We start from the raw sequence: 11,802 nt of genomic DNA, 5'->3' as shown, positions 1-11,802 counted from the left end.
TTAAACTCTATTTTTTTGACAACTGATTGTGAAGTACTTTTTATTCTCAAGTCCATTTGAAGTGTCTCTCATGATTTTTAGATCCCAGATTTTATACTGTGCATCAAGTGGATTAACGTAAATTTAACATAAAATATCTTTAAAATCAGACAGAATGATTCATTTCAATAAATATAAGTAAATGTAATGAATGAAATGTATTAATCCATTCATTATCTATTGTATTATATATTGTAATTTCCTGAGACCTGTGACTCATTGAACAGATGCTAATGGACTTTCTTATTTTTTATTAGCTTCAGTCGGATTCATTGCACGACTGACCACAGCTGTGATGTTCTGAATACACTTGTGCTTTGAACTTTGTTAGTAAGAATTTGTGATATGCATACCAAGGAATTCCTGGCCTTTATGACTCTTCTCCACATTTTAGAATAATGAAAGTATGACCAAAAACATTTTTTACAATACATCAAAATCATTTTAAATGTATCTTCTTCAAAGCCTTCACTGTCAACTCAGTGAATTTTCTTAACTTTAACTTCTAGAATGCTCTTTGATATATATATATATATATATATATATATATATATATATATTTTTTTTTTTTTCAGATTTTCATTTTAATTCATAACTTTTAGTAAGGTTAGTTTTGTGCTTTTGCCATTTTTATTATACATATTTTTCCCCATTTCTATCTATTTTATTTAAATTAGTAAAAACTTTAAAACTTTTCTTTCACTATCTAGTCCAATGCATCCATTGAAACAGAAATATATATATTTTAACATTCTATACGTTTATATTTCCAAAACTTAAATAATTTAAGAATAATCCTCAAATGAGGAAAAACAAATTAAAAGGATAGTGAAAATTAGATTTGCATCAGCTTACCCCCAGGGCATTCTTCAGTATGCACAAATGAAGATTTTTAACTCCAACCATTGCAGTCTGTCAGTCATATAATGCATGTAAATGGCAACATGCATCTATGATAGTAAAAAAACATTTAAAAAAAATATGCACAGACATTCCATATTAAACCCTGCGCCTTGTGACGACACATTGATGTCTTAAGACACGAAATGATCGGTTTGTGTGAGAAACCGAACAGTATTTACATAATTTTTTACCTCAAATACACCACTTATTACGTTTAACGTCCATATGTCCAACAGCCTTCAACGCGCTATCACTTCCGGTAAGTGAGGTCTGTACACGATATGGCGTAGTTTATGCAAGCATCGGAAGTGATCTTTTGTATCTCTACGCCATAGCGTGTACATTGACCTCACTCACCAGAAAGGCTTTTGGGACAGTGATGTGTATTTGAAAAAAAAAGAAAGAAAAGAAAATAATTTCTTGCACAAACTGAACGATACGCTGATTCATTAACCGTTTTAATCTTTATTTGAGGATTGAAAACAAACAGGGAAGAGAAGACAATGCTGAATAAAGTCATAGTTTTTTGTTAATTTTGGACCAAAATGTATTTTTGATTCTTTAAGAGATTATAATTAACCAACTAATGTCACATATGGACTACTTTGATGATGTTTTTATTACCTTTCTGGACATGGACAGTATAGTGTGCATACATTTGGATACACTCTCGTACTAAATATAAAATATCTTAAACTGTGTTCCGAAGATGAACAATCATGTGTGTGTAATGATATTAGGGTCATTAATGAGCCACAGGGTTTAATAATGAATTTCTCTGAACATGTTTTTTTTTTTACTCTCATAGATGCATGTTACCATTCACATGCATTATAGCCTATGACTGACAGACTGCAACGGTTGAAGTTAAAATGTATTTGTGTTCTACTTTAAGAAAGTCACCTATGTCTTGGATGGCCTTAACATAAGCAGATAAACATAACATTTTCATTTTTGAGTGAACTATCCCTTTTAAGTGTGTCCAAACTTGAATAGATAAGTTAGTGTAGACGAAAAATATTTGCTCCAAAATAAAAAACCTGAACTGAAAATTTGAAATACGTAATATTTAAAGTAAAATGAAGTATGAATGACTAAATCAAATGTATAAAAGGTTATTTTACTATGTTGACTATAATTAAAATGAGCGAACTTCATTATCTTCTTTTAAGTAGGCCTATCTGCCTGACATGCGTACAGACAGATGACAGTGAGGGCAGCATGTGGGTCTATGTGTCTTCACCTCTATTCATTTGCATTTACATCATATCAACACATTTTGAAACTGCAGAATGACTCACACACACTCACTGTTGTGCTTCCACCCTTTGTTGTGCGTACGCAGTCTTTGTGCGTCTAACCTCAGTGATGATAACCACCCTACTGCCCGCCCACAGTCAGCCCGGAACGATGTCTCTCCGCGCAGATGACTGTCAGACCGGCCGCGGCGCATCGCCCGATAAGGCGTAATTCAAGTCATTGTGAACGATAATAGAAAAAAAAACATTTTGCCCTTGAATATAAAATCAACATTTCTGAAATGCGTGCACACTAATGAATCTGTAAAAGCCTGAAAAACCGTTCCTTAACATGATGTCCATACATGTAGTCTCCTACAGATAGCCTTTTACAACTGGAGCCTGCTCAAAACTCAAAAACAATTCAAAGCAAAACAGCTGAAATGTTTTCTTCAAAGAAAACCTTACAGTGAACCTTTAGGGCACTTTATAGTGCCCCCTAGTGCATGTGGGAAATAAAGTTTTTAGTGAGACTGCCTGCATTTTGGACTGATTTCGAAAAAGAAGTAAAAGAAGTAAAAGACAGCGACTTTATTCTCGAAATATTTTTACTTTAATCTTGAAAATGTCAATTTTCTTCTCGATATATTTGAGTTAATCTCGAAACATTAGTCTTTAATCTCGAAATATTTTGACTTTATTCTCGAAATATTTCGCCGTATTATTCTCGAAATATTTCGACATTATTCTCAAAATATTTCGACATTATTCTAAAAAATATTTCGACTTTTATCTCTAAACATTTCGACTTTAATCTCTAAACATTGTGATTTTATTCTCGAAATATTTTTCTCTAAAAAGACTTTATTCTCGAAATATTATTCTCGAAATATTTCGACTTTTTTTATTATCTTTTTTATTATTTTGTTTTACAGATTATTATTATTTTTTACTTTGCGGTCCAAGGCCTCCGTACACACACACTGCTGTTTGGGATAAACTGCATGCTATAACTTTTCCGTTTGTGGACATGTTCGATTCAGATAATAAGTGATAATCACCATATTTATAATACTTAAAAATATGATTGGAATATAATAAAATTATTTATTGTTACTACTGTAAATATAGTCTATATTAAATTATTATGGGATCATATTTAATGCATTCAGAATCCTTACTTTTTAAAATGATTTTGTTTACATATTTTTTAAATATATTATTTTTATATTAACATATTTTTATGACAATATTTATTGAAAAAAAATCACAATTCAAACAATTATGCACAACTATTTTATTTAACTATATACAAAATAACCAGCAAATGGCACACCTTTAATAAAGGGATTATTTTGAACAAGTATTAACGATATGATTCAAAACATCTACGTATTTCTATCAAATATTTTCACACAAAATCTAGGGGACGTTAGAGACAGATCAATTAGATACATTGCTGTTTATTACTAGATGAAAACATAAACATAATGAACAATAAATATAAACAAATATGACAGTCAAACTAAAATAATCGTGATTTTGGTGTAATTTCTGAACCCCTTTTCAAGTTTAAACCCATTTTTTAAGTTTATTCTGGGCTAAATGGTAAATACGCTTAAGTTATTTCTCACTACAATATACACATTCTCCAGAAGATGGCAGCATCAGACTATAGGCTACGTTTGATCTAATGATTTTTTTTTTTTTTTGAAGCCAGGAGTAAAATCGTGACCTCGTGTAATTACCTCACTGTGACAGTAGGAGGCGTGAAACTCTTTATTTTCCTTTAGTTTAGGCCCTTTTCAAGTTTAGAAGTTTCTAGAATGGGTAGGCCTGAATGACTCATACTTTTTTCCTCAAGGGCTAATGGCATGCAGCCTAAAAATAATTCTCAGACAGAAAATATAAATTGTTGTGATACTAAACAAAATGTTTTTCTTTTCTTTTTTGGATAGGCCTACTCAATAGATTAATATAAATATGGTATATGGTTGTTTTGATACAAACAGATTTAAATCTGCAACATGCTGGACTGTAGCAGAGCTCAACCGTAACTGTCCACTTACAGAGGTTACAGAGTTTTCCCATTCCCAAGAGAGAAAAAAAATCTTATGTGGAACGTGTTTCATTAAGTAGTAGTCTACAGATGACTAGGTATAGAATATGCCTACATAATATTTAAGGTTTATTGCAAAATATTAGTATTGGTGCACAAGAATACAACTTCAGGTAAAAATAGCAAGCTATTTCTAACTACAGACTCCTTCCTTATGTTTACGCTTAAAAGGTCCTTGAACTGTCATTACATGGTTTGCAGATAACCCGCAACCACACCTGAATTGATCAGAAGACCTGAAACCAATTGTTTTCTCTCTTTGTATTTTAAATATGGAAGCATGATTGCGCAATGGCTTTCACTTGAGATCCATTCAGACCTGAGCTCTTTATTTTACAGCTGATACAGATTAACAACTTTCTATAAAACATGCCAAAATCCAGTTTTGGGGTTAGCAAGTTTCTCGCTCAGTTCCATCTTATTTGAACATTTCCTGACATCAGATTAAAATCTACTGGTGATAATTTATAAATGCATCATTAAAGACTATTTAAATATTTCAAAATTATCATAGATTTTATACCTAATTGCACTTGGTCTTCTTAAATGCCAATAGTTGCATGCATGACTGCTCAGATGATGGAATATTTTTTTTTTTCATAGGAAAAATCACAAGTTAGAGACTACATATCAACTATACTAATCTTTTTCTGAACAGTACTGCATTAGATAGACAGTAATTTTACCAACCCTGAGAAATAGTCACTGGAATAAAAAATGTGACAACAACCCTCATCTCCCTAGCCTAATATAAACATACACCAATCAGGCATAACATTATGACAGGTGAAGTGAATAACACTGATTATCTCATCACTGCATGGCAAGATTTTGCCTTTTAAATGGATGTGTTAGAAGCAGGAAAAATGGGCAAGCGAATTTGACAAGAGCTAAATTGTGATGGCTAGAAGACCGCGTCTCCAAAATTGCAGCTCTTGTGGGGTGTTCCCGGCAGTGCTCAGTATCAATCAAAAGTGGCAGAGTCATGGGTGGCTAAGGCTCATTGATGCACAATGCTACTGTAGCTCAAATGGCTCAAGAAGTTAATGCTGGTTCTAATAGAAAGATGTCAGAATACACAGTACATCAGTTTCATCACAGCGTTCGGGGCTGTATAGCTGCAGACCAGTCAGTGTGCCCATGCTGACCCCTGTCCACCACCGAAAGCGCCAGCAAGTTGGCACGTGATCATCAGAACTGGACCACGGAGCAATGGAAGAAGGTGGCCTGGTCTGATAAATCACATTTTCTTTTACATTACGTGGATGGACTGGAAACTAATAAACACCTTCAGTGGCCAGGGCTGTTTTGGCAGCAAAATGGAAACCAACACAATAGGTCAAAATATTATGTCTGATCAATGTATAATTCATATAAAATAATATAAAATATCAAGTAAATATAGGCAGAGTTTGTGTGCACAGTGTTGTTAGATGGGAAAAAAATTAAATGAAAGTTAAAAATGTTGCATTGACAATTAGCTAAAATAAATTGAAGTTGAAGTAAACTAAAATTAATACTGAAATAAAAATAATAAGAAAAAGCTAAGCTATCAAAAGTGACAGGGAAGGAAAAAATATGTTTAGTAGGCTATTTGCCTTGCATTTAATAGTTAATTCATGTCATCATGAGGGAAGTGGGCTGTGGGGAGAAGCGTCCTCCAAGGCAGCAGTTCAAACATGTGGTGACCAGGGTGGATACTGTGTGTTAGTAAATGTACAAACACTTGCATGACAACAATGATAAGCATCCACGCACTTTCTTTTTTAAATAAGCGGCATTGCAAAGCCAAAGACAAAACGTACAACGCGGTTCATACAGTGAGTCATTGCAGGATGTGATGCATTTCAATCAAAAATGAAACATGTTTTTTTAAGCCAATGATGTGAGAGAATTCGTGCATATATTAGCACGTTACCCAATAGCACGTCAGCTGGGCGTGCACGTAAATGCTCGGTGTTCGTCACTAAAAAGCTCCTGTCTCAGTAGGTGCGCAAAGTGTGGAAATTGACTGTGCTGTTGATTCTAGAACTGTCTACAAGTTGTCTTTAGTAGGCTATTATTCAAAATAAGGACATTAAACTGATTTAGCTCGACAAGACTGAGATGTTACAGTTTAGGGCTTCAATTGTGCTGAAGGAGTTGATTCAAACCAGCCCTAAGCGTTCGTTCTCTGACATTATAAGGCACAAAAAGACTTTACCAAACGCGTACTGCTTCAGCGCTGCTTATCGGGATGACAGAATATCTAAATTAAAGATTGTCTGTAATGGGAGACCTTTCATTCAGCCTTTGGCTGGGAGAAGATATCTGTGTACAAAGATCGATGGTGCGATTGAACCCACGGAGCCAGTGAAGAAAGATGAGACCGTTCAGGAAGCGGCGGCAGATAAGTACGAAATGTATATTGTCATTTAGTCATCATGACGCATTAGAAATTCAATTATCAGAAGTATATAGCATGTGTTCAGCACACGCGCCAAAATATTACCGAAAGGTTGACAACGTGGCGCTGTGTGTACACTTTTACAGCAAGTGGGTGGAGAACATGTGTAGACTTGCCAATTATTAGAATAAAGTGTTGTTATCAGTTTGATTTCGTTTAGTATACAGTGTATATTTCTGGTATGCGACACTCACTATTACTGTGTGAAGGACGAATCTTTTTCTTTTACGTCGGTTTCGTTCACTTCCATCCACTGCCACTGACTCATATTTTCCATATAAGTGTGTCTGATTTTTCAAGCACGTGACTAAGTCATCAAAGTCCAAATATATAGCAATAGCCAATTATAATCGAGTGTGGACTGTGGAGAAGCATTTCATTGGTTGAACGCACTGAACAAATACGCCCCGATTTTTAATTTGAAATATTAAAGGGTTACTTCAGTGATTAGCATAAGGCTTTCTATCAGTAGAAACTGGAGTATATTTAAGACAAGAGATTTATGCATTTTATTTCTGGAAATATTACTCCGGTGACGCAAATATCGTCAATTTGTGTCATTGGTAAAAAATTTGGCCAGAGGCTAAAGACCAGTGCCGCAAGTGCTGAGGGGGGCACCACCTTTCTGTCAGCATAATTTTAGCAGGCAACCATGCCAAAATAACACACATTTTACCCCCCAAACGCCATTTTTTCCTGGAGAACCCCCTAGTAGTTGGTGGGTTTTGTTGTAAAACTTGGCAACTCTGTCTGCACGCATGCTGAAATAAACTATATTTGCCGGTGTTGTAAAAAAAGAAAAGAATTTAAGGATACACAGTTACTTACCAACATGATCATCATTTCAGAGATAAATAGTGAAGGTGAATGCATACAAACAAGCTCTCCGTTTAGGATTTGGACAATTTTAATCCAAACGCCTTTGATGACGTCCATGGTTACATTACTGTTTAGCATCTGTTCATCAGTCTAAAGCCCGCCCAGATGATTTCATTGGTCCGAGCAGTTTCTGTTCAGGCATAATCACTCCTCTATGGATCGAGTCCAGACCGAACTGCCCGTCCTCAAATGTTGTGGGCGGGGCTGAGTTCGGCTGGCATCCAGGCTATAAAGCCTACAGCCAGCAGAGGGAGCAATTTCTGCATTTTTTTCAACTCGCACATGGGGAGTGGGCTCGCACTCACAGCTCAGCTCACAGCTGCAGGCATTCATGTAAACGCTGCAGCCGGCGGAGCAAAGTGAGTGTTTTAACTTCTCAAATTAATTCCTATTAAAACTTAAGCTTCCAAAGGCATGAACTGAAAACGCGCCAGACTGAGCACACGCTGAGAACTACTGTTGGGAGCACGGACGTATTTACCTCAGCTCTCATCATGACAGCTAGCCTGACAAGCCAGACCCACATCAAGATGTTTGGTCTGGAAACTCACCATTGACAGGGCTCAATCTGAGGGGCGGGATAGACGGTTGTCTTTCAAACTCCCTCTGCACAACCAACCAGCGCAACGACGGTGAAGCAGAGCTAGTTGACAGATTAAACTTTCGCCGTATCCGGTCGGCAAAACACAGAACACATCTTCCCTTCTTAAGAATGACTTCAGTGCAGTTCTTTCTTCTTTTCTCAGAGAAAAGCTTAACTCCCAAGTCTTCCAGAGTCGCTGTCAAAGCCCGCCATTAGATTTGCTGCCGCTAGGGTGCTTCTAGATTTCTAGGCTACATGAGAGCTCTTACCTCAGCTCATTCACGATAAGTGTAATCTTACTCCTTAAGCTTTCTGGGAATTTTTGTCTTTCATCCCTGTGAGACAAAAATACATTTTCTGTCTTTTCTCAGTCTAGAAAGCACCAAATTCGAAAAATAATTTCACATTTCTACTACATTAATACAGATAAATACAGATTCATCTTCACAGCGCTGAATTCCCTTTAAAATTCGAAATCGCTATAATTTATGAATGAATCGGCCTTCTTATAGCAACAAAGTTGCCTTTGAGTGACCTAACTTAAAAAAGGTATTATATTTTTAACTATTAAAATCAGTTACATTTTTTTTTAAGTAAAGTTGCACTGACGAGATGAAGACGTAGCCTACTGTATCAAAATCATAAAATCCATAAATTAAACCAGTAAAATGTACAGCAATTATCATTTTTATTAAAGTAGTAACAGTTACCACAGAGTAAGCTGCAACGCACACTATAAAACGACATATGTTTCGAAGTGAAATAACCGAAAAATAATTTTGTTGAACTGTATGGAAGTCCCTAAAGAGACGGACAAAAAAAGAGATGTTGAGATGAGTGTTTTTGCGTTCTCTCACAAATATTTTGCGTTACCCTTCGCTCCTTCGAGAATCTTTGCGTTTGGTCGCAGAACATTTGCGTTTTTTCGAGAAACTTAGGGTCTCCGTAGTATTGGGGCATTTTGTTTGTTAAAAAAAATTGGACCAACTTTATATTAGGGGGCCTTAACTACTCTTTACTAACATTGTAATTAATCATTTGATACAATGCACATATTGTGTACATGCATGTTTTTACATTGTACTTAGATTTTTAAAAATACCTGAAAGTAATTACATCTGTAAATTATTTCTGTAGTTACATTTGTATTTACACAGTTGGCACTTGCCTTACATCTAACTTTACCCTTAAACTGACCCACACCCCCACACCTGTCCCTACTCTACCTCAGTGGTTCCCAACCACATTCCTGGAGCCCCCCTAACACTGCACATTTTGCATGTCTCCTCAATCAAACACACCTGATTCAGGTCATCAGCTCATTAGTAGTGACTCAAAGACCTGAAATGGGTGTGTCAGTCAAAGGAGATATGCAAAATGTGTAGTGTTAGGGGGGCTCCAGGAATGCGGTTGGGAACCACTGCTCTACCTTACTCTACTCTAAGTGCTTTGCAATACAATTTGAACACAGTAAGTACATTGTACTTATTTTTTGATGTAAGGCCACCTAATATAAAGTGGGGCCAAAAAATTTAATTGGAACAACTCGTTCATGAACCAAAGTTATTAAATAAATAAACCAATCGAGGCATCTCGTTTGTGAAAGATTGTGATAATTGGATTGAAAGGTTCTATACAAACTATGTTTCATAAAGTTTTGTTCTCTCGCCAACAGTAAAAGATTGTTTTGGAAATTAAGGATTGATGTTTGTTTCATCATAATGAAGATTGACTTTAAGAGATGGTTCTTGGTGTGATTGGGCCTTTAGTCAAGAAAATAAAATGGGCTTAACAGTAACGAATGTGTTCCAACTCCATGCATACACACTTAAAATTAAGTTATTTAACACAATAATGTGTAGTATGAATGTAATCTGGACTAGGGATGGGACGAAATATCGTTTGACAAAATATCGCGATACAAAACGTGACGAAACGCATCGAGGTCGAAAAAAATGTATCGCGAAATAAAGATAGATGGCACTGCTGCATGATTTGTGTAGAATGAGGGTGGGGTGCAGCAGCAAACATTAATAGGGAAAGAAAAGGGTTGACATTAGCATTAATATTCTTAACCAAAAATGCAGTTATTGCCTACATAAACTACCATATTTTCTGTTTAACTTTTATTAGACTCCAGAAAGAAAAGTGCGTTTTTTCACTGAGCATTCTCTGCAGTCTGAGCGCGATGCACTGCAGCTCACTCTCGCTCATGTCTGAGGTAAATCATTAACACCATCACCCCGCTTACAGTACACGTGTTTTATTGAACTAAATACATTACAATCGGCTAAAACGAATGCACAGGTTACGTTCCTGAACAAGCGCGCTCCCGAGTCCGTGTTCTTCACACTGTCCACGTGAATCGCGGCCCAGTTCGGCGCGCACGCGCAAAATACCGGCAGTTAGTTCAACAGGATATGCGGGTCTCTTAAAGGGGCCGCACTATATTCCTACTCGTGTAATATGGACCTCCTCCAGGTATGGTGTGGTTCTGGTTCGCTCACTGGTACACATTAACAATTTTTTATACGAACTTTGCCCTGTTCTGAATTAAACTGCCAGTGTAAAAACTCTCTTTATATTCTTAAAATGAGAGAAATCACTAACAGTTACTTACTCATTATTTTTAAGTTTAGGCTTAAGAGACATGAACAATTTCTTAGATAAACATATCTATGACCTTTGATATGTCTAGTCTTCATACTGTATTGATTATTATTGAATAAGTATGGGTTCACTAATAATAAATGTACATTTCCATAAAGCATGCATATTTGTCCATACCTATGTTGATTAGAGCATTAAAAACCTAATTTAAACTTCATTTAGGATACATTTACAATTGCTAAAAAGGTGCGATTTAAAATCGAGTTAACTCATGACAATCATGCAGTTAATCGCGATTCAATATTTTAATCGATTGACATCCCTACAGTGCCCTCCACAATTATTGGCACCCCTGTTTAAGATGTGGTCGCGGACTTCTAAAAATTCTTCTTTTTTTTTAAACAACATAGAACCAAAATGCAAAAAAAGAGAAAAATCCTACCTTTCGTTTAAGTACATTACTTTGGTGGTAAAAAAATCACAGATTTGAAAAAAATAAAAATAAAATTTGATATCGTATCGTGACGTATCGTATCGTAACCCTGGCATATCGAGGTGCATCGTATCGTGAGTTTAAGTGTATCGTCCCATCCCTAATCTGGACATGCTATATTCGCCATGTTGTCATTATCATGTAGGGAAGTGTGCAATTTCGGATAGAGCGTAGTCTGTTTTTAAGTAACTCATTCATGCCAAAAAGACTTGTTGCCACATGTTTACTTAATTTGACTTGCAGAAAGGACCACTGAATGATTCAGTCAATTCATCTGATTTTTTTATTTATTTTTTGATGAATACATGTAAAAGTTTTGAGTTACTGGTATCAATCATGATGAACCCTACTAATGTTTACTTTGTGGAAGTTGAGAGGGGAGTGGCAGCGGCTCTTATCAGCTGCTACATTATGACACCATAGATATGGCAGCTGTGGAATGTCAATAATGAACTTCCACAAACTGGCAGTGAGCCTATAGTTTTCAGTGGA

At 35.8% G+C, this 11,802-nt stretch overlaps 1 protein-coding gene across 4 annotated transcripts in view; it reads left to right on the top strand.

The window, feature by feature from the left end:
* The first annotated feature begins 6,249 nt into the window (after positions 1-6,249).
* glsb (glutaminase b) overlaps positions 6,250-11,802 on the top strand; it is a 51,736-nt gene continuing 46,183 nt past the window's right edge. For all 4 annotated transcript variants that reach the window (XM_067444346.1, XM_067444345.1, XM_067444348.1 and 1 more), the window contains exon 1: positions 6,250-6,692. In XM_067444346.1, coding sequence (XP_067300447.1) covers positions 6,406-6,692 — 287 coding nt within the window. In that variant the 5' untranslated portion in view covers positions 6,250-6,405. The remainder of the gene's footprint in view (positions 6,693-11,802) is intronic.

This window comes from Pseudorasbora parva, chromosome 5 (genome assembly GCF_024679245.1).
Source record: "Pseudorasbora parva isolate DD20220531a chromosome 5, ASM2467924v1, whole genome shotgun sequence".
In the NCBI taxonomy this organism is placed as follows: Eukaryota; Metazoa; Chordata; class Actinopteri; order Cypriniformes; family Gobionidae; genus Pseudorasbora; species Pseudorasbora parva.
Note: the sequence above shows the minus strand (reverse complement) of the source record. Positions and strands in the feature narration are given on the sequence as shown.